Source organism: Chlamydotis macqueenii, chromosome 36 (assembly GCF_036417535.1).
Source record: "Chlamydotis macqueenii isolate bChlMac1 chromosome 36, bChlMac1.mat, whole genome shotgun sequence".
Lineage (NCBI taxonomy): Eukaryota > Metazoa > Chordata > Aves > Otidiformes > Otididae > Chlamydotis > Chlamydotis macqueenii.
Window position 1 is genome coordinate 147,505 of NC_141591.1, and position 27,681 is coordinate 175,185.

At 52.8% G+C, this 27,681-nt stretch overlaps 4 protein-coding genes, 1 long non-coding RNA gene and 3 other non-coding genes across 14 annotated transcripts; 4 read left to right on the forward strand and 4 right to left on the reverse strand.

Annotated features, from left to right (window-relative positions):
* Nucleotides 1-793: 793 nt before the first annotated feature.
* On the forward strand, nucleotides 794-7,387 carry LOC104487418 (E3 ubiquitin-protein ligase TRIM39). Of its 2 annotated transcripts, XM_086769339.1 has the most exons (7): nucleotides 802-2,358; nucleotides 3,422-3,514; nucleotides 4,272-4,502; nucleotides 4,759-4,781; nucleotides 5,059-5,174; nucleotides 5,773-5,802; nucleotides 6,284-7,387. In XM_086769339.1, exons 1-7 carry the CDS (start codon nucleotides 1,234-1,236, stop codon nucleotides 6,877-6,879), a joined length of 2,214 nt encoding a protein of 737 aa, XP_086625465.1. In that variant the 5' UTR covers nucleotides 802-1,233; the 3' UTR covers nucleotides 6,880-7,387. The 2 variants fall into 2 exon arrangements, with proteins under 2 accessions (XP_086625466.1, XP_086625465.1); XM_086769340.1 differs by lacking the exon at nucleotides 5,773-5,802 and having other exon boundaries at nucleotides 794-2,358.
* A 783-nt stretch (nucleotides 7,388-8,170) lies between these two features.
* On the forward strand, nucleotides 8,171-14,009 carry LOC104487419 (E3 ubiquitin-protein ligase TRIM39-like). Of its 4 annotated transcripts, none has more exons than XM_086769379.1 (6): nucleotides 8,171-9,808; nucleotides 10,249-10,368; nucleotides 10,957-10,979; nucleotides 11,451-11,566; nucleotides 12,576-12,757; nucleotides 13,600-14,009. In XM_086769379.1, exons 1-6 carry the CDS (start codon nucleotides 9,728-9,730, stop codon nucleotides 13,744-13,746), a joined length of 669 nt encoding a protein of 222 aa, XP_086625505.1. In that variant the 5' UTR covers nucleotides 8,171-9,727; the 3' UTR covers nucleotides 13,747-14,009. The 4 variants fall into 4 exon arrangements, with proteins under 4 accessions (XP_086625505.1, XP_086625506.1, XP_086625507.1 ...); XM_086769380.1 differs by having other exon boundaries at nucleotides 13,139-13,727; XM_086769381.1 differs by having other exon boundaries at nucleotides 13,361-13,727.
* On the reverse strand, nucleotides 13,767-17,519 carry LOC104479951 (zinc finger protein RFP). Its single transcript, XM_010120729.2, has 7 exons — nucleotides 17,037-17,519; nucleotides 16,379-16,474; nucleotides 15,802-16,032; nucleotides 15,687-15,709; nucleotides 15,311-15,426; nucleotides 15,090-15,119; nucleotides 13,767-14,545 (listed from the first exon to the last, which is right to left on the reverse strand). The coding sequence occupies exons 1-7, from the start codon at nucleotides 17,454-17,456 to the stop codon at nucleotides 14,031-14,033; spliced, it is 1,431 nt and encodes a 476-aa protein (XP_010119031.2). The 5' UTR covers nucleotides 17,457-17,519; the 3' UTR covers nucleotides 13,767-14,030.
* On the forward strand, nucleotides 14,113-16,121 carry LOC147596829 (uncharacterized). Its single transcript, XR_015261322.1, has 4 exons — nucleotides 14,113-14,238; nucleotides 14,325-14,921; nucleotides 15,381-15,554; nucleotides 15,931-16,121. It is a non-coding gene; the product is annotated as an uncharacterized LOC147596829 (long non-coding RNA).
* LOC104479950 (E3 ubiquitin-protein ligase TRIM39) lies at nucleotides 17,460-25,804 on the forward strand. Of its 3 annotated transcripts, none has more exons than XM_010120728.2 (9): nucleotides 17,460-17,568; nucleotides 18,236-18,898; nucleotides 20,069-20,516; nucleotides 20,724-21,373; nucleotides 22,024-22,119; nucleotides 22,510-22,740; nucleotides 23,597-23,619; nucleotides 24,343-24,458; nucleotides 24,979-25,804. In XM_010120728.2, exons 3-9 carry the CDS (start codon nucleotides 20,456-20,458, stop codon nucleotides 25,491-25,493), a joined length of 1,692 nt encoding a protein of 563 aa, XP_010119030.2. In that variant the 5' UTR covers nucleotides 17,460-17,568; nucleotides 18,236-18,898; nucleotides 20,069-20,455; the 3' UTR covers nucleotides 25,494-25,804. The 3 variants fall into 3 exon arrangements, with proteins under 3 accessions (XP_010119030.2, XP_086625475.1, XP_086625474.1); XM_086769349.1 differs by having other exon boundaries at nucleotides 20,069-20,254; nucleotides 20,357-21,373; XM_086769348.1 differs by having other exon boundaries at nucleotides 17,481-17,562; nucleotides 20,069-21,373.
* A 993-nt stretch (nucleotides 25,805-26,797) lies between these two features.
* On the reverse strand, nucleotides 26,798-26,870 carry TRNAV-CAC (transfer RNA valine (anticodon CAC)). Its single transcript has one exon. It is a non-coding gene; the product is annotated as a tRNA-Val (tRNA).
* Nucleotides 26,871-27,222: 352 nt separating this feature from the next.
* TRNAL-CAA (transfer RNA leucine (anticodon CAA)) lies at nucleotides 27,223-27,330 on the reverse strand. The gene is made up of 2 exons: nucleotides 27,293-27,330; nucleotides 27,223-27,268 (listed from the first exon to the last, which is right to left on the reverse strand). It is a non-coding gene; the product is annotated as a tRNA-Leu (tRNA).
* Nucleotides 27,331-27,535: 205 nt separating this feature from the next.
* Nucleotides 27,536-27,608, reverse strand: TRNAK-CUU (transfer RNA lysine (anticodon CUU)). Its single transcript has one exon. It is a non-coding gene; the product is annotated as a tRNA-Lys (tRNA).
* Nucleotides 27,609-27,681: the final 73 nt, after the last annotated feature.

The following is a 27,681-nucleotide window of genomic DNA, read 5'->3' on the forward strand; positions in this document are numbered from 1 at the left end:
TGACCCCGCCTCGCACTGATCTTTACCCTCTGCTCCTTATTTTTTGGTTTTATGTTTTTTTGGGTTGTTTTTTTTTTTTTAATTCTAAAAGCATCGATTACTACCATCTGACTTAAGACTAAGCTAAGAAAAAAAAATAAATTTTCAAATGAAGGTATTGAAAATGGCTGAATGTCCCTGCTGACAGCAAAATGCCATCCTCCAGAGATCAAAACTTTGTCTCCTGCTGCTGTGGACCAGCTGGCGTCAGATGTGCAAGCTCTTCAGCTGGCCCACGTGCCATCTGGAAATGAGCCCGCTCCAATTTTGTATTGAGATTTTTTTCCTTTTTTTTTTTTCCTCCTGGCTTCACCCCTCACGAGGTACTTTCCAGAAACGATGCCTCAGGCCAACCTGAAACTGGTTTCCTCCTGCACCAGAGATGCTGGAAAGACCCAGAGTGAGTTTTAAGCCAGCTGTGGACCAGGAAGCACCGTTTGTGTCGCAATACCAACGAGCCTACCTCTGACGCCAGAAACTATGCCGTTAAACAGGATACTTATTTCTTTCCTCTGAGGAACAGATTCAGACCCAACTGCAGCTTCTGAAATCAGAGCAAGAGGTGCTTCAATTCTTCCTTGGCAGAGAATGGGGGAAGAAAGGAGGAACATCACTTCCTCTCTCCCTTCCCCACGCCCCTTGAGCATCACCCACCCATGGAAAACAAACCATGAGCTCCATCTGAGCTCTGATGATCCTCCGAAAACTCCTGTCCTGGAAGGACGGGACAGCCTTAGATCCATCTCTCTAACCCAGCCGCTACCGTAGTTGGGGATGGAGCCACCGGACAGAGGGGGATTGGTGGGATCAGAGAGACCGTATGCCAGGGACAATCTAGAAAAGGAATCAAGGGAAAGGGGACTCTCCAGTCATATCCCAACCTCAATGACTCTTTAGATGTTTAGTGTCAAGTAAAGACAGGGGACCGCTCCTGTTGGTGTCGGCTCAATGTGATCCCTGACACACTAGACTTTAGTTGAGCGAGAGATTGGACGTTTTCCTTGAGAACATGCAAGGGACGCAGGGGTTCAGATGACAGGCCATCAAGTCCTTGTCCTGTCCCCAAGAGCCGATGCTTAGGAAAGCAGAGAAAAGCAGGACAAGGATGACTATGGGCCCAGGAGCTCCGTTTAAGCAGCCTAAATGGCTAATTAAACAATTGAAAGGCTATAATGAGAGGCATGGAGAGATTTGATGCCTGACTCTGTCCTCTGGCCCTGTTGGGCAGTCGCAGACGGGGATTTGATTCTTCTGCTTTCCAGGCTGGATAATCCTGACCTCTCCTCATCCCTCCTGGGCTTCAGTTTGGCGGCCCGACCCTGTCTGCCTTGTACTGGGAAGCCCCAAGCTGGTCGCATACGCAGATGTGGCCCCAAGTGTGCAGACGGAGGGGAGCGATCCTTCCCCTCCCCACTCTTACTAACGCAGCCCCATGTGGGGTTGGTATCTTCGGCGCATGGTCCCACCACTGCCTCACGGGCTACTCGTCACCTCCAGGACCCTGACGTCCCGTTCCAGCATTGGTCCCGGTGCAGGAGGGTATCCCGCCCTGTGTTTCATGAGATTCCTCCCCAAACACGTCTCCAGCCCGTCCTGGCTCCCGCTGAAGGGCGGCCCTGCCCCTCCAGCCTCCTATCTGCTGACTCACATCTGGCTCAGAAAAGTCAACTGAGCCGAAACCGGTGGGAGGCCGGCAAGAGGCGAGGAGGAAGCGTCGCGCCTCTCACACTCTTCTTGCTTCTCTCCGTGCCTCCGTTTCATGGCATTAGGGTTGGGAATCTATTTCCCCCTCCGTTCGCAAGGAGAAAAACGGCCGAGCCAGAAAGAGGAACCTCCTCCTCCTCTTCCCACAAAGTGAAGCTCCTTGGATCCTGCTCCGGAGGCAGGTTGGGAAGAGCCATGGCTACGCAGAGCCCGGCGGAAAGCCTGCACAGCGAAGCCTCCTGCTCCATCTGCCTGGGTTATTTCCAAGACCCCGTCTCCATCCACTGCGGCCACAACTTCTGCCGGGCCTGCATCACCCGCTGCTGGGAAGGGCTGGAGGCATGCTTCTCCTGCCCGCAGTGCAGGCAGACGGCTTTGCAGAAGAGTTTCCGTCCCAGCAGGGAGCTGGCGAATATTGCCGAAATCGCCAGGCGGCTGAGCCTGCGGGATGGAGGAGGAGCGGCGGAACCGGAGAATTTGTGCCGGCAACACCACGAGGTCCTGAAGCTCTTCTGCAAGGACGACCGGCGGCCCATCTGCCTGGTGTGCGACAAGTCCCAGGCTCACCGCTTCCACACCGTGGTCCCCGTTGAAGAAGCTGCCCAGGAATACAAGGTAAAGCCCGGGGGTGCGCTTGGACCTCCCCACCCCCTGAAAAAAAAAAAAAAAATCCCTTTCCAGCAGCAAAACGCAGCCATTCGGCCGCATCTGCTCCGCTTGCGTCTCCATGGCACAGCTGCAAAAGGGGGTCTTTGGGTGCCGCTTACCCACATGCTGTCTGTTTGCGTTTTATTGCACGGCCGTTTGTTTTTCCCGCAGTGTTCCTGTTCCCGTTTCCCCATCCTTTGATTTATTCATCTTTGCCAACAGCCTGAGAGAAATTAAAAAATACCTTGCCAGTGTTTTTCCTCTACTGACTCGACTGTACGGCGATACTGACAAGGATACATACTCAAAACATGTCAAAACGCCCAAGAATCCTTTTTTTTTTTTTAAACAAAGTTACATCAGTTATTGAGGGCAATTTTGCATATTTCTTCCCCTATCGACTCTTTCTTTAGTTTCAAATACCGATAAATAACTTTTTTCCTGCCTTTCTTTCCCTTTTCTGCTCCCTTTCTGTTTCCCCGCTGATCCAAACCCATTCTCCTCATCTTCCTCACCAAAAAGCCAAAAAGCGCTCAGAGGAGCATCAACAGGGGGACCTCCTTGGCGCGAGATGTTGCGGTTGCTGAAGGCTTCCGTGGGTTCAAGAAGCACTTGTGTACGCGCACGCTAAGCAAATCCACTGAGGGTTATTCAATACAGAAATATTTATCCCAGAGACGCCAGTTTCTGGAGGCTGCGTGGGTTTTTTTTTTTGCAGGGAAATCTCACGACGCGCTTATCTTGCTCTAACACGCTTCCCGGGACTCGGGCTGTTGGTCGCTGTCGGTGTTTTGCTCTTCCGCAGAATTTTTCCCCATCCTTGCAGACAGGTTGGATTTTTCTTTCCCCGGATTTTTCGGAACACTGTAGGTCACTTTTGGACCTTCCTCTTCCTCGTCCAGCTCCGCTCCTTGCAGAGGAGCCAGTGTTTAGGCAAAGCATCTCCCACCTCAGACGAGGGCAGAACTCATTTTACTGTCAGAAAAGGGTTTTTTCAGCTCCTCCGAGACCATATTTTCTTTTTCCTCAGGAAGAAATCCAAGCCCGCCTACAGGCTCTAAAGGAGGAGAGAGAAAAATACCTGGAAAGCAGAAAAACCGGAGTAAGGAAGAGCTCGTACCTGGTAGGTGCCCTCCCGCAGGAGTCTGGGGGGCCGTGGGTCTCTCCCCCCACCCCACCCCCCCCCAGCATTGCCGGCGTATTTTGAGGCCGGACCTTGCCTATTTGGCTTGTCCCCAGGCATCGGCTAACCCCGCATTTATCTGCTGGGGTTTCACGCCAGACGGAGCCTGTGCCGGGGTGATAACACTCCGGTTCCTCTGCGAGGGGGCTGGGGGGGCAGAGAGCCCCCACTCTGGGATGGAGGGATGGGCTGGAATGTTTTGGGTTTTTTCCTCCCTAAACTCTGTAAATCTCCCTCTTATAGAGCCCAGTTGAGCTTCCACCTTTTGATTTTGCTTCCAGAATAGTCCCTGCTACTACCTAAACCCCCAGCAAGACGGTTTGTTGCGAAATTCACCCTTGTCTTGACTGAATATCACCGAGGACGTGCTGTCTCCAGACCAGCCCGGTGGCCTTGAGGCACCAATCTCTTTGTCTTGAGCGTGGTGGGATTTTTCTGTAGCACCCCCCCACCCCCGCCTCTCCATCATCTCCTGCCTGTCTTACAGAGCTTCCCCTGAGGCTACCGCAATTCCTCCTGCCAAGGCCTGGAGACGTCATGCTAATAGAAACGGGAACAATGTAAAAATAAGAAAAATAATCAGTGAGGGAAGTTTTTGCCAGTGTTTCAGCTGCTAGAGTTGCAGAGAGGTCATGGCAGCACGGGGAGGTCTCCTGCTCTTCTTTCATCCCTTCGCCCTCATCTCTGGTCCTGGCAGGAGAAAACGAAAAACGAAGGGAAGAAGATCGCGTGCGAATTCGAGCGGTTGCACCAGTTTTTGAAGGATCAAGAGCGCCTCCTCCTGACCCAGCTGGCAGAGCTGGACAGGGCCATCACCAGGGTCCAGGAGGAAGCGGTGGTGAAGGTCTCGGAGGAGATGTCCCACCTCGACACCCTTATCTGGGAGATGGAAGGGAAATTCCAGCAGCCGGCCAGCCAATTCCTGCAGGTGAGAGCCCAAAGCCTCAGAGCTGGCGGGGAACGGAGGGACAGAGCAAAGCCCGAGACCCGGGAGCCCAAAATCTGTCCCGTGGGAGCTCCCCGGCGTCTTCTAGCAATGCACAGGTGGGATCATCACGCACGCAGGGTCCTTCTTTGCTACTGCACTGCCACAAAAAAAAATTATTTAACTTTTTTTTTTAAGAAGACACAATATTTCTTGTTCCCCGTCCCCAACCCTCTCTCCTCTCTCTTCCCACCTTTAGGACATCACGAGACTCCTGAACAGGTAACGCGGCTCCTCCTCGCTTTGCCTGGAGAGGTCTGGATGCCACCTGGGTGAACCCTGAGGCTGGGATTCCAAAGCTCAGCCTCCCCCAACAGCGCTTCGCCTTCAGAAGCATCCTGCAAAGAAAGGGGGCAGGGAAAAGGGGGATTTTATTTGCTCCTGGATAAGTATCCTCAGCCCGTCCCGTAGCTTCTCCTGGGTTGTTTAATGAGAACAAAACAAGCAATCAGATGTGTCACGCTTTTTTTTTTTTTTTTTTTTTCCTCCCTCTTTTCAGTTGTGAGGTGATGACGTTCAACCCTCCGATGGAGATTTCCTCCGACCTGGAAAGAAGGCTGGAGGATTTTCTTCAGAGAAACGTCCTGGTGAGAGGCACGCTGAGGAAATGCCAAGGTACCGAGCAGGGCCAGGAGAGGGCACGTGCACCTGATACTGGGAGAAACTGGGTTCTTGTGTGCTGGCTGCTCGTGCAAAACCCACCTAGTAGCTGTCGTAAACAAACGCAGCCGAAACTTTTAACCAGAGAAGGACGCTGACGGTTTTTCCTGAGGAAAAAAAAACAGTTGGGAAGTGGAGAGGAGGGAAAAAACAAGCTGGGCAAAGGAGTCTCCTCTCCCACGCAAAAAGCAAATTCAGAGCTGCTGGTGTGGGTGTTCCCACCGCTTCCAAGCTGGTGGGAAAAATTAAAGTTCACGAGGGTGCAAAGCCAAGGAGGGGATGCAAGAGCAGGGGGAGAAATTTGTGGTGGTGGCTCTTGGAGATGAGTTTAGCTTAGCCGGGAGGTTCTTCTCCCTTGGCTTTGGGAGAACTGTGTGGCTGCCACAGCACCAATAACCGCAGGTCAGCCCAGAGCCTCTGCACCCCACCAAGCCCTCACCCCTCGCTATTTCCCCTCTCAAGTCTCCCTTGTAGCTGTTCCGTGACAAAGCCGAGCTGCAGCCGCTTTGCCTGGCGCACAAACCTGATTTCGCGAAATCTCTCTCCTCTTTAGACAGCCTGATGTTTAAATTGCAAGAGCCAAGTAAGTCAACGGCAGCGGGTGGGCGAGGCGGGTTTTTTGTGGAAGATGTTCCTGTGGAGAAAACAATGCAATCCCCCCCAGAGAGAGGAAGGAAAGGGTGGCAGCATCCCAGTGTTGATGCTCCTGGCATATCCAGGGGTCGAGACGCGGTCCCAGCAAAGCCAAATGCCCCTCCGGGACCCCAAGGAAGGGCACACCTGAGAAGAGCATTTGCGCTTCCCGGGAATTTCCCACCATCCCTTCCTCTGCTCCGTGCTTTTGCCCTCTCCGCCTTCTCCTTGCACCCAGGGGCAGCTCTGCTGGGGGACCCTCAAGGCTAGTGCCAGCCCCAGACCTGCCCGTGCCCCCCCGTGAAGCATCCAGAGCTGGGAGAAATGGGAGAGCAGGGCTGGTCCCCGACGCTGGGAGGAAAAGAAACATCTCAAATCTCTCCTGGGGCCATGCCCTACCTCCAATGCTCTGGGTCTGCCTTGTCCTGCAGCCAACGTGACCCTGGACCCGGCCACGGCTCACCCCAACCTTCGCCTCTCCGAGGACCGAAAACAAGCCAAGGGCCAGCTGACGCAGCAGGACCTCCCGGACAACCCGCAGAGATTTGACTTTGAACCCTGTGTGCTGGGTTGCGAGGGTTTCACCTTGGGGAGGCATTTCTGGGAGGTGGAGGTGGGGCAGGGGGGCGTCTGGGCCCTGGGGGTGGCCCGAGAATCCGTCAAGAGGAAGGGACCCATGAGCCTCACCCCCAAGGAGGGGGTCTGGGCACTGGAGGCCTATCACTCCCTCACATCTCCCCGCGCCAACCTGCGCCTGAACCCTCTTCCCAGGAGGATACGGGTTTCCTTGGACTATGAAGCGGGGCGGGTGGCATTTTTCAGAGCAGACGACGACACCCCCATCCTGGTTTACACCAGAGCCTCGTTCAAGGGGGAGAGGGTCTTCCCCTGGTTCAAGTTGGGGATGGGAGCTCGTTTGCAAGAAATCACCCAAACCCCACCCTCAGAGGACCAGTCCATGACCGGGCAGCTGATGTCCCCTCTGGACTGGGTAGGGTTCAGGTCTTCCCTCCAGATCTGTCCTTGAGACCTCTGTCTGACCTTGGTGAAAGGGACATCTCCTGCGTGATGCCAGCTGTTTGCTGTGGTTGCTGAGAGCATCTCGCCGAGGGGACTCGCTGCTCCTCTCCTGTGTCCATCTCCACTGGGAGCTTTGGGATGGCACCTGTGTGATGAGGATGGGGAGACGGGGACACCAGCGGGCGGCGGTGGAGAGGAAGGATCAGCCAGTACGAGGCGATGGAGTCAGCGCGTCAGAGGGAAGGGAGCATTGAGGGGTTGATCAAGGATGAAGAGCACTCAAACGTGTGGCCTTTTAAAACTTGTTTTGCCTTTAATGGCCCGAATCCTCCTGTTTCTATTTCTTTGCAAAGCGTTTTCTTTCTGACATCAATTGCAAGGCAGATCCAGAGTCCGTTCTGCCAGGGGAGGTGGCCTTTCACCACAAACTGGCTTCATCCGGGGAGCTGGTCTCTATCTCTGTCTACGTTTCTGATATTCATTTTAAATAAAAGAACATTTTGGTTTGCGCTCTCCTCTTTCTGCCTTGCTATAGACGGATTATTCTGGATTTCTCAGCTTCTGGGTCAGCAAGATTGAGAGAAGCCACACAGGATGGGAACACCTGGCTTACCTTTCCACCTTCTCGTGGTGGACCTCCAGTCATTCCAGCCCCCTTTGCAGGCAGTGAAGGGAAACAAAGACAACTGGAATGCGATTTTCCATGTCGTTATATACGTCAAGCTTCCTCGATAACTCCCAAGAAAAGCCAATTTCTCCCTGTTTGCTGCTAAGGGGGAGAAGATGGGATAAACTGCACCAAAGTCTGTGCTGGTTAGATATTCCTCATCTATAAAAGTGGCCGGAGTGGACAGGCAAAATAAAATTTCCAGCATTTTCGCCTGACCCACCGACATTAATTCCCCGAAAAACTGCTGATTTTCTTCTGAGGAAACCCAAAAGAGGAAGAGGCACCACCGAAATAAATACGCGTTATTGATTATAGAACCGAGAAGAGGAACCAGAAGCGAGAGTGGGAGGGAGCGGCCGAAGTCGGGCTGAGAATAACAGACGAGCTACGAATGGGTGCCCCGTGATGTAGCCCCGTCTCGTCATCCCCATGGGTCCCGCCGCGGGCAAGCTTACGGACGGTATTTCGGCATTCGGCACGCTCCGGCATTTCCCCTCCATCCATGCTCCTCACTTGGGTGCGTCGCTGCAACTTGGTCCCATCGGCTGGGAGACACGGAGGATCCCACTGCAGGAGATTTCAACCCTGAAATCCCTGCAAGAGCTCAGGCACGAGGATTTATTTTAAAAAGGGCAATTGGGGCTACTAGGAAAGACTTTTGAGCAAACAACCTTGAATATTTTTGCCCTTTCTCCCTTCTCCTCCCCTTTTTCCCTTTTCCTGTCCGTCGCCTCGGATGGCGGGTCCACGTCCCGACACCGATTCAAGCCCAGCTGGGAATGGCCGGGGGAACATGAATAGAGAGGCTGCCAGTGCAAGAAGGACCAAAGAAGAAAAGCTGGGTGGATCAGGTGAAAAGCTCTTGAGCTTTTCTGCAGGGGTGTGTTTATGGGTTGCTGGAAGTTACCGTTGTCCCACCACCTTCCTCTCAGAGGCACCTGCTGAGAAACACAAAACACTGGGTGCCAGTAAAATTTTTGGAGGTAGAAATGGATGTTTTTCCGACTCCTTTGGGGCCACAGGTTCCCTCCACATCTCTAATCTCCATCCACCTCTCTCCCAGAGTGTCTCTTCACTCTAGAAATCTGCAACGCAGATGTCTCCACCCCGGCTGGTTTGCCAGGCTCTGCAGACACTTTTAGGGTGCCCAACCATAGGCACCTCATTTTGAGATGAAAGGAGCTTTGCCCCTAGGCTCTGCCGCCAGCGTGGAGCCGCTCTCCACCCAAGAGCGAAGCAGCCTGGCTCAGATGGAGATGTCTCATTAGATACCAACATTCACTCGATTGCACCCACCCCCTGCGTCTGGTGGGATGGATTGCCTCCCAACCCGCTCACCCCAGGCCACGCTTCCCTGGGAAGTGGTTGCAGGGCGTTTTCTTCCAGTCTTGCTGTTCCAGGAGCAAGCGACTCCCCTTCGGCTCTTCCTGGTGGGAATAGTTCACTGGAAATGAGACTTGCATCTCCAAATTTGGCCAAGTATTGGCAGTTATTGAGTTATTCCAGCTGGTAGCCCTTCAGTGCTGCCTCTAAAACTCCCAGTTGCTGCCATGCAAAAAAAATATTTATATATTTAGCCATGGAGCTCAACAAAGGAGCAGCGGGTTATAAATTGCTTAGGAACATTTCCCTGCCAGCTCAGAGCCAGGAGAGGGCTTCTTGGAGGGCACGTAGCCATGGGCAGCTATAGGTGCATTCGTGGCGGGGGTCCCAAGGGCCCCACTCGTGCCCCTCTTCCAGCACCTACAAGGTTCTGGCCGCACGTTTCCCTCCCTGTTTTCTCATGCTTTCCCCATCCGCGGGGTCCCACCAAGCCTCAAGAGCTCCTCACCCTCCCAGCAGCCTGAAGGTCTTTTCCCTCCAGCCTTTTCCCAAGAAGGCTGAGGGTTTTCCCAAGTGCCCAGCCCTAAAAGGAGAGGGATGAAAGCGGAGAGGTGGCAGCCCTCCGAATAAAAAGCTGGAAGGTTGACAAGGGAGAAGCGTGATGCTCCCAGCAGATCAGGCCAAGGGTGTCACCACCTCCCGCCCAGGAGACACGGAGCGAAGAGCTGACTCGCATGCTCAACGCATCCGTGCTGCAGTTTCACCCGGGACTGGGAAGGAACAGGAAGAGAAAGATCCAACCCCATCAAAAGCGTAAAACCAGCAGGTTTTGTTAGTTCGCTTCGGGAAGAAATTCGGGTGGATGTTAAGTTTTCTGAAGGAAGAGAGAGAAGGTCTCCGAGGAAGGACAGCTACCCTGGAGCGCAGAAAACTGGAGGATCTGGTAGGTGACAACTTCCCTGACCTCTCAAATCCCCGGGCACTAATAGACCGACTTTTGGGTCGTTTCCTTAGATCCTTTTCGGTTGCTGGTAAGTGCAGGAATTGCACGGCTTTCTGCCCAAATTCATGCAAGTTTGTGGCTTTTATCAGCAGCTTTCCTCACAAACCTGTGAGGAAAACCCTTTTGCATCGGGTTTGATTTTTCTTTCCACCCAGATTTCTCCAGGAATTCAAGAAAAGTCAGTAGGGGTGTGGGTTCACGGCTGATCTCCTCCCTGCGGCAAACGCCTTTCCGCGAATTCCTCGTGGTATTTCCCATCCCACCGCTCCCTCGCTTGTGTCTTAAGAGGGGAGGAGAGCAGCTGAGCCCTGGCAGACTGTGCTCAGATTTTAGGCAGGCTGCAGGACCCAGGAGGACAAGAGGTCTTCTTGCTTTCACAGCTGGAAGACCTGAAAAATGAGATTGAGAAGAGGCAGGCGAAAAACGCCACCAAACCCTCAGAAGAAATTTCCCAGCTGGACACCTCGACACAAAAGGAAGAGGACAAGAATCAGAAATCGGTAAGTGAATTCAGCCAGTTTACAGCTTTTCAAAGGAAAATTGTAGGGAGGGTCCTCCCCACTGGGTAGCTACTGGCTTAATTCGTTGGACTTTCCTAGTTCTGGTTTGCTCCTGGTCCTTCGATAATTCTGAAACTCCCAACGGGTTGAGGGGAGGAAACCCTCTGAGCCGGGGGCAGGGGGTCTCAGGTGGGGCTGGTGAGGGCCGATAACGGCCATCAGCACTGCTGGGGGCTCCGGTGATCTGCGATTCCTACAGGATTACGGAGCAGACCAGACAGAGCCTTGGAGGCGCCCGGTGAAAGGGTGAGAGGCAACCGGCACAGTTAGCAGCAGGATAAATTTTTTTCTGGATTTGGGGAAAAAAAAAATGTTTTCCATGGGAGCGTGGTGCCTTCCCGGGTCAGGGTCCCTCGAGATGCAGGCATCTCCGTCCCTGCACATATTGAGGCCTTGCTTGGACACAGCCTTCAGCAGAGGGTTGGAGCAGACCCAAGAGGTCCGTCCGGGACAAAACAGCCCAGCATCGCTGTGATCTAAGGAGAAAAGTTCGTGCTGAGCTTCCTTTCCTCTTTCTTCTTTCCCCAGGATGCAAAAAGCACTGTCAGCAGGTACGCGGCCTCTCTGAATGGCTGTTTCACAAGTTTTTCAAACGGTGGTGACCATGGAGGAGAAAAAGCTGTTGTGGGGACCACCGCTACTACATGCTCGTCCCTGCTCTCCTTGAGGGATCCCTCATCTTGATCAAGATGTGCTGATCAAAAGAGTTTTAGCCTCAAAATGACCTCCGCGTGGCAAAGGCTGCCTTTAATTTCCCTGCAAAGTCTTGAATCTTTTCTCCATCCCAGTCATCCCAAGTAGGACTTTTCTCATTTAAAAAAAAAAAAAAAAAAAAGAAGATTAATCCAACAGGGAAATTTGGCCTTTACTTTCCTTGAGGTTTCGGTTGCCAAAGGGGTGAGATTAAAAAACCCGACACTCTAGCAACACCATCCCCTCATTTCTGGTGGCATCAGATTTCCTGAAATGATGGCAATCCCTCCGAAAAGCGCGGGTTGTCGGGGGTTTTTTTTTCTCCTCAGGTGTGGGAAAGTGACGTTCCAGCTGCCGGCTGATGTTTCTCCAGAGCCAGAAGAGAGAGTCTGTCACTTCTCATGGAGGAACGGAGCCCTGAAGGAAACTCTGAAGAAGCTACAAGGTACTGAGAAGGGCTTGAGAAGGGGAAAAAAAAAATAAACTGGCCGTATTTTGGGGAGAGCTAAGCTGCCTTTAGCTCATTTTGGATATACCTTGGGAGTGGAAATACTGCAGAGAGAAACCCTGCGATGGAGGAGAGAGAGGAAAAGCAAAGGGCTTTTTGTGGTCAGAAGAAACGACATTTGGATACCCACTTAATGCCTCATTTATTACTCTCTTAATTTTACACGTTTTGCCCTAATTCCTGAAGGCCGCTCGCAGATGAAGGACAGGCTGCTCTCCGGCTCGGCGGCTCCTCCTCCAGCCTTGTCTTTCCCAAAATTGGCTTCCGCTGAGCCTGAGCACGTAAGAGCAGCCGTACCTGTCAGGTGAAGGTGCACCTAGCCCGTAGTGGCCAAAAATAGATGCTGAAGGAAGAACACGAAAATCAGGGCAGCCCAACGAGCTTTCTGGCCCCGTGGCTGGAGCCCTCAGCGTAACGCTGGAGGAAAACCCACCCCAGGGCAGAGCGCTCGCCTCGAAACCGAACCGTTTCCACTAAACAGATACGGAAATGGATTGACTCAATTCATCGCACTGCCTTCGGGTTTTAGCTCTTTTTTTTTTTTTTTTAAACTACGTGCTCAGCCAAACCGGTCCGGTCTTGTCTTGCGGTTGCTGTAGGAGACAACCTGTTCCAGACTCTGCTGGTTTACATCCCACATATCCCTTTCCTTCATTTTTTTTTTTTCTCCCCTCAGCATATTTTTTTTTTTGGCCCAACGTAGCCTAAAGTCTGCAGGGATTTTTGCATCAGCCTGTTGCCATTACAGTGCACCTTTTCCTTTTGGGTTTTTTTTTTGGGGGGGGTTAAAACCGGCTTTTCTGCTTCGTGCACGGCACCTTTCCCCTTCTTGGGGATGCATCCATCTTGGGATACCCTTGGATGCCAGCCTGGGTCCTGCTGGTCCCCTCCAACCCCCCCGCATCCCTGGGATGCTCTTCTGACACCCCTGTCCCCCACCCCGCAGCCATCGTGACGCTGGACCCCGATACGGCTCACCCCGACCTCATCCTCTCCGAGGACCGTAAGAGCGTGAGACGTGGAGGAGGACGACAGGACCTGCCCGATAACCCGGAGCGATTCGACTACTGGCCCTTTGTGCTGGGTTGCGAGGGTTTCGTGGCCGGCCGGCACTGCTGGGAGGTGGAGGTGGGGGACGGGGGGGACTGGGCTGTGGGGGTGGCCCGTGAGTCCATCCGTCGGAAAGGGCATCTCAGCCTCTGCCCCCAAGGAGGGATCTGGGGGGTGGAGAAGTGGGGGGGACAAGTTCGGGCGCTCACCACCCACAAGGTGACCCTCCTACCCCTCCGTTGGGTGCCCCGGCGGGTCAGCATCCACCTGGACTACGCCGGAGGGACGGTGGCATTTTTTGATGCGGATGAGGGGGGGCTCATGTTCGTTTTTTCCCGCGCCTCCTTCACCGGAGAGAGGCTGCGCCCGTGGCTCTGGGTGGTGGGGGCCAGGTCCCAGCTCAGGCTGTGTCCCTGAGACACGGAGAGCAGAGCCCCCCCAGCCCCCCACTTTTTACAGCCTCAGGGGACAACTACGTGCCCTCCATGCTACCCTGGGACCACGGGGAACAGGAGAAAGGGGGACTTGGGTTTTTGTGTTTCCTTCTTCCCCAAGAAACTGGGGTGTTGGCGCACAGGAACAAGCGATAAATGAGGCAGAAAGGGTGGTGAAGCTCTGGAGAGGGGAGTCTGGGGCACAGAAACAGGAAATGGTGGGAAAACAGGAAAAATTTAGTGACAGTGATGGAAAGGCAAGTTTTCCCGAGGCTTGCCTGATGAAGTAGAGATGTCCCCATCACCAGTGTGGTGCCTTTGCTGAGGCAAAGTTCACGCATGGAAAAGCAGCCCCCGTGCTTCAACTGTTTCCTCTCTTCTCCTCCAACAACTGATATGTGAAAACTCAACGATGTAGATCACTAATAATAAAAAATACATTATTTTCTCCTCCGTGTCTTTCCCTCTGGTTGGGACTGCCAGCAGGCAGGAGAGCAGCGGATGTCCCCGCGTCACCCACGTGGGGCTAACGTAGGCACAGCCAACTCGCAGGCTTTGTGCCAGTACCAGGATTTGGTTAACCAAAACTCCAGTTCCCCCCACCCCAACCTCGAACCCAGAAGCAGCAAATAACCAGACAGACAAGAACGTTAAGCATCTAAGTCTTTTTACTTCGTCTAAAACCGTAAAAGAAGACAGAAGCCATCAAGCTGGTGCAAGACACTGTGGGGCAGACGTAGCTCTATTCGTACTGATGCCCCAACTTAGGGATGACCACTTGGGACACTGGTCTGCAGAGATGCAGAGAGGATGGAAAGAGAGGCCATCTTGGACTTTAGTAGACACAAGTCCTCCAAAGTGCTGGAAACAGGGAAGTTTGGGATGTAAAACTTGTGTTTGGGTAAGGAGGGAGAGCTTCAGGGACACAACGTGAGCTGGGACCCCTCGCTCCACACCAGGAACCAGGGGTGAATGCTTTCCCCTTTGAATGAGGCCGCCGGGAAAGTGAAGATCAGGGCCCTCTTATCAGCATCAAAGAAAGCCACCTGACCCTTTTCATAGTCCAGAGAGACCCGGACCCTTCTGGGGACCTGGATCTGGTATAGCGGGATACGCTCGAGGGAGGTGAGAGCCCAAAACTGCCCGTCACATAGACCCATAGACCAGAGCTCCATCTTGGGGCTCACAGCAGTCTCCTCCCTCCTCTTCAGGGACTCCCTGGCCACCCCCACGGCCCAGGAGCCTTTGGGCATCACCTCTACCTCCCAGCAGCATCTTCCCGAGGCGATGCCCTCACAGCCCAGCACGCAGGGATCAGTGCCAGACCCCTCAGCGGACAAGTCCTGCTGGGCGTCTTCCCACCTCACGCTCCTCCCGTCTGCCGACACGACAAGCTGGGGGTGAGCTGTGGACGGATCCAGGGTCACCTTCACTGCAAGAGGTGGAGAGCAGAGCGTCAAAAGGAAACCAAATCATCTCCTGTGGCCCCAGGTTCTGCCTCACCACCAAGGGCCGAGCGGGGAGGTCTGGTAGCACCATCCATCCCATTCTTTGTGATGCTCTGCCCTTCTGCAAGGGCAGGTGATGGCTTTCCCCATCCTACAGGACTTGGGCAAGCATCAGAAGCAGCTTCCCATGTGACCAAGACAACAAGCCCCACAGCAGATGAGTACGAGACCTCCACCCTTTTCTTTTGGTGCCAAAAATGCCAAACTGTGCACTTGGTCCCTCAACACACTGAGGTGAGGGGCAGAGCCAGTCTTCATGCAGCTCCATTGAAAAAGAGATGAATCCATCAACACATTACGGTGAGGATTCCCTGACTCCTTACGGAGTTTTTGCCTCTCCTCCCATTCATCGTTTTGTTCGGACGCGGCAGCGCCATCCCCAGACGACCCTCCAACTCACGGCCCAGGCTGGGCTCAGCCTTCCCTCGGTCCTTCCCACTCCCTCACCTCCAGGAGAAGTGGACTTACTCTTTTCAGGCAGCTCAAACATCAGGATGTCTGAAGAGGGGGGGAAGAGAGGCATTAATTGATGCAACACGCAGGTACCAGCATGGCTGTGAAAACAGAGAGGTTCTGCCACGCTGAGACCACATGTATAGTCGCAATGAAATATAATTCATGCTCTACATAAATAAATATCATTTACGCTCATGTAGGTGTTGCTCCCCATCCCAGCCCACGCTCAGTACCTTGGAAGCTCCTCAGCGTCTCCTCTAGAGCAATATTTCTCTCCCTGAAGTGGCTGATTTTCTTTTCCAGCTCTGGAAGAAGCAACGGGGGCTGCTGGAAATTTTCCTTTTCGAACCTGGAGGAAAGGATGGAACGAAGAGGTGAGGACGCATCTCCTCAGAGAATGACCAAGAAATCTTTTCTGCGCACCCATAGCTCAGAGGAGCTGGGCCAGGCTTTAATAAACCTGGTGCACATTTGATGGTGGGTAGAGACACCTTTGCTCGGAGATCTCTCCACAAAGACAAATATTTGACCTCTGGGTGAGGCCAAACACAAGGTCCAACCCCTCTTCCCAGCCTGGGGTGGGAAGGAGAAGCTCAGGAAGCCGCATACCTGCTCAAGGTGCCTCTGATGTCCTGGAAGGGAGAGAGGGAAGACGAAACTCAATGAAACTCAATGAAACTCAACTTAGGCAGCGATAACCTGGCTCCGTTCCCTTTTCCCTCACCTGCAGAAATTTGCTTGCCGGTTGCTGGCACTTCTCCTCCATCTCCTGGATCAAGTTATCCAGTCGAGAGATGTCCTTCGTCAGGCCAGTGATGTTTTCTTCCTGTGTTTTCTCGATGTCCCTCTCCAGGTCCCCCAGATCAGCCAGCAGATGACGGGCATGGTCCTCCAGGAAGAGACGCAACCCTTCGAACTGGGAGAAAACCCTCTGCCGCTCGGCTTCGGTTTTCTCCTGCAAGGCGGGAACACGAGAAAAGAAGAAAAAAAAATAAAGAGCAAAGTCCCACGCATGCCAGTGGCTGCACACCTAGAAACATCTTATACCCTTTGTGTATGTATATACATTTTTTTTGGGGGGGGGGGGGGGGTTGCATTCAGCAATGGAGTCCCTGGCTGGGCTCCAGGCTCTGCTTGTTATTTTTTCCCCAAAAATGCAGAGAAAAGTCAGGCAGCTTTTGGTTTGGCACCTGGAGAGGGATTCCAGCCCCAAGACAAAGCAGGACGATCTCCCACACACATCTCATCTGAAGCCAAAGGGAGACACCCAGACCCCCATCGCTCCTCGAAAAAATATTTACCAAGTACTCCCAGTTTCTCCTCATTTCAACCTCTCGAAACCCCAGGAGTTTGTCTCTGTCTTCCTTCAGGGCTTGCAAGCGAGCCTGGATTCGTCCCTGGGGAAGAAAGAAAAAAAATAATAAAAAAAAACCAACCCTGCATGTCTCTGGAGATGGGGACAGCCTAAAAAAAAATTACTCTGGGGAGGGGATTGCACTGTGGTCAACTCCAGAGCTTCTCCTCATATCCCTATCTTATTGGTCCATGTTCCTGCTGATTTGGAGAGTATCTTGGGATCAAACGTCCGGTAAGCACCAGAGAGGGACAAAAGTTTAAATTTCGCGGCGGGGAAGAGGAGGTTAAGACCTCAGCCCTTCAGCCACGGAGAACAGGTTCTTGGATGAGAACAGAGACAGCAGAAGCACCAGTGCGTGGCCGACACTGTCATTTTGAAACGGGTCGGTTCGCTACGGTGGGGGCAAGAGCGAAGGCAAAAACCCGGGAGGGGACAACAATTCTGCCCCCAGCCTGCTGCCCTGGGTGAGGGCGAAAGGGTTCATAGCCTGATGGTAACGTGCTGCTGGGGGAACACCAGCCTTGATGGTGCTGGTCTGGCTCCTAGCGCACATCTAGATGGAAAAAAAAAAAAATAAAAAAAAATTAAAAATCACACTTTACCTTGTATTCCTGGACAGCATCCTGCACGGGAAGCATGGCGTGAGACCGGTGTGCTCGGGATTCCCGGCAGATCATGCAGATGAAGGCTTCGTCGTCTTTGCAGAAGACCTTCAGAGGCTCGCGATGCCTCTCGCACCCTTCCTCCTCCACCGCCTCCCCTCTGGCCGCCCGCAAACTCAACCGCTTGGCGACTTCAAGCACCCGCGCCAGCTCTCGGCTGGGCCGAAAGTTTTTCTCCGGCGCCGTCTCCCGGCACTGCGGGCAAGTGAAATTCGTCGTGGACCACTCCCAGCAGCGGCTGATGCACGCCTGGCAGAAGTTATGGCCGCAGTGGATGGAGACAGGGTCTCGGAAATATTCCAGGCAGATGGGGCAGCAGGCTTCTCTGGGGAGCTCCGCGGCGGGGCTCGGCGCAGCCATGGACCCCCCCCGATGTGAGCCACCAGACGTCAGCCACTTTCATTTTCCTCTGAGCGAGGGAAAGGCGTTTCCCTTCCTGCCACCCCCCAGCGTGGGCAGAGCCTAGGTGATGGTGTGTCCTTTAGGGTGGTCCCCGTTCCCTAAACGGCCGGTACCCGTGGAACGTGTGGGTTTTCCGGTACCCACAGCCGGGCAGGGAGGAAGGATGGGGAAAAGGAGCCCCACCAATCTGGGAGGGGGCGAGAGCCACACCCTGGAAGTGCGGCTGAGGACGGGAGCAAAGAGGATTTGGGGAGGGGGCTTGGCATGGAAAAGATGGGGAAGAGCATCCGTGGAGAAGGTGAGGCTGAAGAAGGTTTTGAACCTCTCCAGCGTTTGGGACAGACCCACGCGCGGGTTTGGCCATCGCCACCCTGCCCTCTCCACCTCTGCACAGCCAGGCACCAACCAGGCTGAACGCAGGCGACTCCTTTCCCAATGGACCTATTTTTCAGCCCAAAATGTTCCCTTGCCTGGCTGATCCCCTGAAAGTGAGATCTGCTGGGGAAAAAAAAGCATGCTCCTTCCCCAAATCTGTATTTGGATTTAACCCCAAAACTGTGGGAAAAGGAGGCAGGAGCAAAAAGACGCAACGCAAAGGAAGAAAGCTGAGGTAGGGCGGTTTGTGCCCGGTGATGAATTGTGGTTGCCCCCGCCAACACGTTTACACCTGGAAGCAATTAAGCAGAATCCCACGGAAAGCCTTTGGTGACCGATTTTCTTTTTTAACTCTTGCGCAGGGGCATCAAGCAAATGTCCGCCTCTTCTTCACAGCACGTCCTCCAGCTCCCTCTTGAGATCATACTCGCTAATTGTCGCCCCTGCTTACACACAGCCAATTAAGGGCTCGTTTGGAGGCCGGGTGTCGTTATTTTTAACCCACCTCAGGCCCAACCCAGTTTACCACGCAGACAGCTGTAATGCAAGACTTTGTTTGTAAAAAAAAAAAAAGCCAAAACCGGTACCAAACGCACCTTGAGGAGCTGAGCCAGGTTATCCACAGTCACACCAAGCCTTCAGCGAGTTTTGCCTCAAGATTGAGGTTTGATGTTGAGGGAGAGGGGTGCACTGACAGACCCCACAGTTCCTTTCCCCGTGACTTTTTGAGACCAAGTTGAGCATCATCCGGACACGGCGAGCGATGCTTTACCCACCTCTGCGTCTCTCCCTTAGCATATGCGTCGCTCGCCCAGATCTCCCCAGCCCCATGATGGGATCCAACACCCGGCTCCCCCAGTGCCCGGATTTTCCTCCAGTCCTGAGAGAGGCAGCACCAAAACTCTGCTGAATTTTCTCCAGGAGGCAAAATTCTCTCACTGAGGGCACCGCAGTCACGAACCATGACAGGATGGATCAGCAGGGCCCACCAGCCACGTGTGGATACTCCTCCAAGGCAGTTTGTGGTAGGACCCCCACCTCGGGGCTGAGCTTAAACAGACCCCGCTCCAGGCCAGGGGTTGGGGGTCCCCAGGGGAGCTGCTTAAAGCTGTTAACGCTCATCAGTGCCCGCTGGGTGTGGCAAAATCAGCTGGCTGCAGGGTTTGGAGATGCTTTTGCCGGCATGCCAAGCTCTGCTTCAAGCCCTTGAGATGCACAGCAAAGAGCGATTACTGGGAGATTACTCTGATGATGCAGCTCATGTAGGGAATTGGGGACGAAAGGTGGGTTTTGGCGCTGGGGCAGGGGTGACAATGCTGCCCGCACGTGTGGGACAGCAGGAGGAAGAAGAAGAGGAGAGGAGGCAACGTCCTTAACGCAAAAGTTGAGCAGCTCCTCAGGGGTGTCCATCCCAACACCAGTATCTGCACACGTCTCATTCCCCAGTAAATCAACTTTTAAAGCCAGGTTAACCAAAAAAAAAAAAAAGATGCCTGGAGCATGAAACCGTACGACAGGTTTCAGTCTGAGTGTTCATGTGCACGGGGCTCTGCACTGGAAAATCGTGACCCCTCAAAAAAAAAAAACCACTTGTGAACAACTAACGGCAGATGCATTATTTAGCGATGTTCTCAGAAAATGTGTCACTTCGTTACCCAGCCTCAACCCAATGCAAATAACTCCTGTTCGCTTCAGCACACAAAGGGCTTTGGGCTGGGAGCTGCCGTTCCACGTGCCACGGGCTGATGGTCCGTGGGATTGAGTGAATTCGGGGTTTCCTCTCCAAAAGTAAGAAGAAAGACGTTGCTCTCCCTCCAGGAGAGCTGCAGAAGGGAAGAGAGAAGGAGAAGAGGACTTTTACCACGTTGGTGTTATGAAACCTAGTTTGGGATGAGGTCTTGGTGGATTCGGGAGCTCATCGCTACCGCTCGGGGCAAGGGGCTTTGCAGGAAAACCAGGGATGCTGAAGCTTTTACTGATTTTGGAGAGATTTTTATTTTACTGATTTTGAAGCGATAGACAAAAAGCAGGGGCAGGCAGGTTTATGCGGGCAGACGCTCAACCAACCGTGCAAAGCCGGTGCAGCTGGAGCAAAGTGACCTTGCAAATCAAAAAGTGGCTGTGGGAGGGGACAATTCCATTGCTGGAAGGTCATTCCTGAAATATTCACCTTTTTTTTTTCCCCAAAAGTGCAGTGGCTGAGGGCTGAAGGAAGCTCTTCCGCAGAATGGTGGGATCTTGGGTGAAGGAGAACCCGTTTCTGAGCAGACTGAGTGAGGGGCATGGCCGGCCCCGGAGTTATTTCATTTACGGGGTGGGAGGAAATCCCCTCCCTTAATTGCGGGCAGGTTCGGAAGAAAAGGAAAATTAAAGATAAGCGAGTGCGTGGTAATCGCTTGACTTCAGGGCTGAGCTCTGAACCGTGAAAGAAAGGGCATCCTGTTCAAAAGGAGAATCGAAAGCAACAACAGAAGTATTTATAGCTGCACGTAGACTTGCGGAGAGGAGGACGCTGGCAGGGCTGCGGCAAAGACGGCGGTTGGGTCTGATGAATGACAGACAGCTGAAACGAGCGGCGGCGGATGCGTCTCAGTGCTTTGGCTGGAAGAAGGAAGGCTTGTCTGCGTTTGGGCTTTGCTCAAGGTCGATCTTCATGGCTATGCCCTTCAGTTAATAAATTAAAAGTGTATTTATTAATGAGCAATGAAACCAGGCTGGGAGGATTGGGGCAGGGTCTACCCCTCCATTTACTTGGCTGTTTTTTTGAGGAGGGGGTGTCACGTAGAGCTGCAGCACTAACAATCCAGGAAATGACCAAGGATGTCTCTTTTCCATTTAATCTCTTTTCAGCCCACCGGGGTCCCTGGGGAGAGGGGGATTCTCCCTTCCCCTCTGCCGCCACCCATTTCGCTTGGCGGCGGTTGCAACCCGGTGAAAACCCGGTGCGTCTTGTCGGCGGAACTCCCCCCGCTGCTCACTTTCGGCGGCCCAAGACACCTGCAGGAAGGGGAGCAGCCAGCAGGCAAGACCAGCCCCGGGCGGAAAACGAAAGCTGTCCCGTCATCCTCGCCGCTGAGACCATGGCTGCAGACAGCCCCGCCGAAAGCTTCCGCGACGAAGCCTCCTGCTCCATCTGCCTGGGCTTCTTCCAAGACCCCGTCTCCATCCATTGTGGGCACAACTTCTGCCGGGAGTGCATCACCCGCTGCTGGGAGGAAGCCGAGGAGAATTTCACTTGCCCTCGGTGCCAAGAGACGGCGCCGCAGAGAAACCTGAGGCCCAACCGGGAGCTGGCAAAAATCATCGAGATAGCCACGCGGCTGAGCCTGCGGGCAGCCAGAGGAGGGGCAGGGGGGGAGAAGCTGTGCGAGAAGCACCAGGAAGCTCTGAAACTCTTCTGTGAGGAGGATCAGGCCCCCATCTGCTTGGTTTGCAGGGAGTCCCAGGCTCACCGGGCCCATGCCGTGGTCCCCATTGAAGAGGCTGCAGAGGAGGACAAGGTGGGATGTCTCCGTGCGTGGCATGGGGATGAGGGAGGAGGAGGGGACCGGGTCAGGGAGCTGGATTTGGGGCGGAGGAGATGCTGCTCGTAGATGTGCACGACAGAATTTGGTCTTACGGCACTGGTGCGCAAGGCAGGGTTGGGTTTTCCAGCTCATCTGTGGTTTGGGCTCCTGTTTCACTGTGTAGATGTGCTGGTTGCTGTGAAAACTGGTTTCGCTGAAAGCAGGAAGAAAAATTTACTCTCGCCGTGTATGTGTGATCTAGCCCTGGTCTCACTGCACAAGGGCGGTGGAGATATGGTCTCCACACCTCTGTGGTGCAAACTGGCTTGAACGTCCCATCCAGGCTTTGAAGTTGTGACCAAACCCACGTCCCTTGGCAGCCGAACTGAGCGAACAGCCTGAGTTTACACATTTTGGGTCGGCACTGAGCACGGGCTGAACCTGAGGAGATGCCAGCCAGGTCTCCCCAGTCTTTTAAAGCCGCTAGTCTGCTGCTTTGGTCCTTTGCTTGAGTCTTTTCCAATCTATGCCATGAATTTCACCCTGGCTGTTGGAGAAAGCAACCCATTCTGGCTGGTAGGATGAGGGTAGAGGGGTAGATCAGGCGGAGGAAGAAAATGCACCAACAAGGTGTTTCTTCTCAGGAGAAATTACAGGCTCACGTGCAGATCCTGAAGGACAGGAGAGAAAAGCTACAGGGGCTGAAAACGGCCGAGGAAGGGAAAAGCCTTGACTTCCTTGTAAGTGTCTATCCCTGGGTGGCAATGGCTTTCCCCCTTTCCGTTTGGTTGTCCCTCTGGCCACGGCGATGGGTGTGAAGACATGAGATGGGCCGTGGCCAGAGATCACACTTCTGCGGTCCCTTGCACGTGTGAGGAAATGTCATCTCCACTGGAGTAAGGTCTGGGCAGCGACGACAGCCAGTCCCTGGGGTAAATGAAAAAATATTCCCATTTTCCCCGTGTCTTCTGCTCCTTGTATGTCTCAGCAGGCTGGGAGCATGTGTGGGATTTTTGCCAGGTTATTGCTGATTTTTTTATTCCTCAGTTTTCTCACAAGTGGGCAATTTTTCTCAACCACTTCTGCCCCTAGCCCTGCCTCTCCCTTGCGTGTGCTGGTTCTCGTTGCAGGAACGAGTGGAAACAGAGAGACAGAAGGTTGTGGCAGAAGTCAAGGAGCTGCACCAGTTTGTGGAGGGACAGGAACGTCTCCTCTTGGACCGGCTGGCAAAACTGGACCAGGAGATCATGAGGAGACAGGAGGAGAACATCAACAGGCTCTTGGAGGAGATCTCCTCCGTCGGCGAGCAGATCCGTGAACTGGAGGAGAAGTGTCAGCAGCCAGCGTGTGAATTCCTGCAGGTGAGACCTCTGAAGACTGTTGACCTTGTACTGTCAAATTCATTTTAAATACTCCTTTTAAAATGTCTCTTTCAAAGCTTTTTTTTTTTTTTAAATTATTTTCTTAAATGATCACAAGCAACTGTCCACTTGAATATTTTAAGTCAACCACAGTCTATTTAGATCACTGACTAGATGGGTATGGGCTTCATCCATCTGGTTGTACATGTCTACATCCAAAATGACCGTCCAAGTTTTGTAGGCTGTGGAGAATCATAGAATCTTAGAGTCGTTAGGGTTGGAAGGAACCTTTAAAGCCCACCCAGCCCAACCCCCCTGCAAGGAGCAGGGACATCTCCAACCAGATCAGGTTGCTCAGAGCCCCGGCCAACCTGGCCTGGAATGTTTCCAGGGATGGGGCATCCACCACCTCTCTGGGCAACCTGGGCCAGTGTTCCACCACCATCATCGTAAAAAACTTTTTCCTAATATCTGATCTGAATCTAATGAGATCTAATGAGAAACAGCAGGCACTCATCTCATCTTTAGGGAGTCATCCAAACCCTTCACCGGAGCCCACCTGCAAGCTCCGGTTGACTCCTGGTTTGAAACGCTCAAATACATTGAAGCAGTAACAACGCCCTTACTAGAAGAGTAGGGGCATGAAAGGTGGTGGGTGACGGCAGAGAACTACAACGAGCTGCTCGTTAAGTGTCGTTGCCATGATGTCTCCTCACTCCCTGCAAACACTGTACTGAGGGGCTCGTTTTAAACCCATAATTTAGACAGAGCAGTGCCCTGAGTTGCCAGATGTCACTTTACTGCCAGGCTGCCTTTGCCCTGACCTAATGCTCCTTCTCTTGTCTTTCCCTTGTAGGACAGCAGAAACATCTTGAGCAGGTTTGCGGCTCCTTTCACGTGTTCTTATGATGTTTGTGTTCTTTATTTCTGCGGTGGCGGCTCTCATGGACTCTGAAACCCCAACCACGTACGGTCCCTGTATGCTAGGGACTGTGTAGACACGTAGGAGACAACCAGGACACCGCAAAAGGTCCAAGTAGGATGCTGAAGACCGGGGAAAGGTATCAGATGGGATGATGGTAGTCCATCCAAAACTACTCCTGGAGGGCTGACCTTTCACTCCCTGCCTTCGTGAGCCCGTCAAAAATAGCAACCCAGCAGCTAAAACTACGTGGACGTTTAAACACTCAGGAGTGCACCCCGGTGGAAGGGAATCCGGTTTGAACTTCCACCCCTACGACAGACGTCTTCGTGTCCTCTTTGGGCATGGATTAAGAAGGTGCATTATTGGAAAGACAGAAATGGACAAGAAAAGGCATATTTTCTTGACCGCATTTCCCTTGATGTAGAGTGCTGCTGGTGATTCCTTCATGACCCAAGGACTCTTCTCTTTGGGAAGAAAAACAGATACATGCTCTGGGTCAGCAAACCCTTCTCTGGGAGATCATTAATGACAGCCCTAGGGTCAAGCCATCGCTCTAGTCCTGTTCTAGCCCGTTCTCGTCCTTTATAAGACATCCCAGCTGGAAATTGGTCAGTGCATAATGACAGTTATGAGTGAAGGAAGTATTGCTAGAAAGGTCTTCCTTCTTTTCTCTTCAGGCTTCAGAAGGACAGTGCCCAGAAGCCAGCAGAGATGTCGCCTGATCCAGGAGAGAAACCTGTTGGTCTTCCTCAGAAAAACATTGCCCTCAAGGAGATGCTGATGAAATTTCAAGGTACGGAGAAACCGGGGAGGAGGGGATTTGAGGTCGTGCTAGGTCTGTCTGCAGCAGATCTCAGGAAGGAGATCTTGGCCAGGTAGGAGAAGTCCCAGTGAAACAGAGAGATACTTCCAACATGCCCTGCAGAGCTGTAGCCATGTTACACAGCAAGAAGAGATTAATCTGGTTGATTACATGAGAGAGGGTGAGTTTTCCTCCTGGCAGAGCTTGGGGAACATGGTGAGTGTTGGGGTGCTGTGGGACCTCACGTAGGGTCAGTGTCACCTTTGGAAACAACCTCTCTGAGTGAGAACAAAGGTGAAAATTCCAAATATTTCCACATGGGAACTTAAAAAAGGAGAGTCACAGGACACCTGAGCATTTCTTTCCTCTTTTCGATGGCCTGGAGACTTCCAGCAAAAATATCCACACTTGAGCGCCTTATTTTTCCTCTAGATCAAGTTCCCTTCACGCAACCGTCTTTTGCACTCTTCCAATCTTGCGTCCATGGCGCTCGTCTTCTCTCTCTCCCCAGTAAGTTTGACGCTGGATCCGGAGACGGCACATCCCCGGCTGGTCCTATCTGAGGATGGCAAGCGTGTGAGATGGGAAGAGACCCGCCAACCCGTAGCCGACAACCCCAAGCGTTTCGACTCCTCTCGTTGTGTCCTGGGCTGCCAGGGTTTCAGCATGGGAAGGCATTACTGGGAGGTGGAGGTGGGCGATGGAGAAGCCTGGGCTGTTGGGGTGGCCAAGGAGTCAGTGAGGAGAAAGGGACGGATCAGTGTCAACCCCGAGGTGGGGATCTGGGCAGTGGGGCAGTGTGGGAGCCAGTACCAGGCTCTCACCTCTCCTACCATCCCCATTTCCCTGCTTGCCGCCCTCAAAGTCATCGGGATTTACCTGGACTACGAGGCGGAGCGAGTGGCTTTTTTCGACTCCGAAAATGAGGCGCCCATCTTCACCTACCACCCAGCATCCTTTGCAGGGGAGAAAATCCTCCCCCTGCTCTGCCTGGGGAGGGGGTGCCAGTTCGCACTCTCCCCCTGACCCGCCCTCCATGGGGCAGCATCTGCTTGAGTCTCACTTGCCGGGGGTCCAGGGAGACTGTGGGGGCGCATGACCCCAGAGGTGGCTTTTGGACATCGTAAGGACTCACCTCTCCACTCACCGCTGCCGCTTTGCCTCTCACAGTGGAGAACGGCAGCAAATTTTAATTTATCTCATCTAGAAATGGCTCAACGTGCATGCAGGGGTATTCACTCCCAAGCTCAGAGAGAGCCGAGGTTGACTAGATGGCATGGAGACATGTCTCCTGTAGATGCCTAAAACCAAGATAAATAAATCCTTCCCAAGGCAGAGTCGGCGTTGACCTCACATTGTGCAACAGCTTGAGGCTGGGCCGTTGCCCAATGGGTATCCTCAAAGACTCAAAAAACGCGTAGCCGTGGCTCTTCGGCACACGGTTCAGTGGGCACGGCGGTGTTGGGTTGACGGTTGGACTTGATGATCTTGACGGTCTCTTCCAACCTTAAAGATTCTGTGATTCTACAATATTTGGGGGTGTCTGGAGGCACCCAGGAGAGATGGGGGGAGCATTTCCCCACGGACGGAGCCCATCTGTTCAGATATCCCAACCAATTGTATGGATGCGCCCACGATCACTTGGAAAAGCTTTGTTTGCCACAGCCATCGAATGCAAAAAAGGGAAATAAGAAACGGCCTCCTTTGTAGCCTGGCGCTGTGTTTTTTTAATTTTTTTTTATTATTATTTTTAAATTTTTTTTGCATGCAGAGAACAGTCCTGCTTGCTCGCTTTGCACACGCAGAATTTACAGGGCGAGCAGCAGAGCCAGAGGCGGAGGGTGTGGTGAGGAGAGAGGTAAAAGGCTGAAAACAAAAGGGAAAGAGGTCAAAGTACAGTAATAATTGGGTCTGCCGGTGGCCCAGGAGTGTGCAAAAAGTTATGTATGGCCTCCTTGGTGGTCTAGGGGTTAGGAGTTGGTGTTGTCATTGCCAGAGCTTGGGTGTGATTCCCGGTTAGGCAAGCTGCTTTTTTTTTCCCCTTCCCACACCCCCTTTTTTGGGGGAAAAGACCTTTTCAGCCCCCGTTTCAGCCCCCAAAGCCACTTGGCATGTTGCTGTGGCCCCTTCACCTCTTTTACTTAGCAAAGGGTAATTTTTTTTTCCAATGGGTGTTCCTTACTGCTTAGAAATTTTATTTCCTATGGGTAGCGGCAAGAAGAGTTTGTCCAAACTGTGCAAAAACCCCGGAGAAATTGGAAAGGCAGTGTTTTTGCAAAAAAAAAAAAAAACCCAATTAAAAAAAAAAAAAAAAAAGGGAAAATAGGAGCTGTTTCTGCCCGGTTTCGAACCGGGGACCTTTCGCGTGTGAGGCGAACGTGATAACCACTACACTACAGAAACCGTGCTGTGCAGGTTTCCTGTACTCTGCCTACACATCCTATCCTGCCCAACTTCCAGGGGCTGCTCCAAAATCCACTTTATTTTCGGGACCTTTTGCCTGGTTTCGGGAAAACAAGTTGGTTTCACCACTCCAAAATTGGCGGTTAGAAAAAAAAAAACAACTGATTTTGCTTTTAAAAAAGTGAAACTAGGCATTCTGCCCCCTTCCCAGTACCTGGTGGGAGAAAACACCAATTAATCAATTTTTTTTTGCGGTAAAATCACACAGCGGTGGGCTGGGTGAGCCGGAGGGAGTGGTGTAAAGGGGATAAATGAGTACAGGGAGAAAAAGAAAAGAATTCAAAAAGTAACCTGTCAGGAGTGGGATTTGAACCCACGCCTCCATCTGGAGACCAGAACACCCAGCGCAGGGAAAGCAGAGCCTTGAGTCTGGCGCCTTAGACCACTCGGCCATCCTGACAGCGTTGATGTGTTTTTCAAAAAAGAACATGGTGAGTCAAAAAAAAAAATTAGGTCTGGTAGCGTTTGTTTTTTTTTTTTTTTGGTCTATTATTTTTTTTCTGTGAGGATTTTATAATTATCAGCGGGGGAGCACTAAAAAGCAGGTAATAGTTTTAAGATGAGTCACGGTAGCATGGGGCGGAGGGAGGGGGGAAAAAAGCACACGCCCAACGTGGGGCTCGAACCCACGACCCTGAGATTAAGAGTCTCATGCTCTACCGACTGAGCTAGCCGGGCTGCTTAAAGCCTCCTTTCTGTCCTCATTTTGGTGCTGGATTCTGGTGCTTTCGGCCCCACTTTCCTGCTCCGG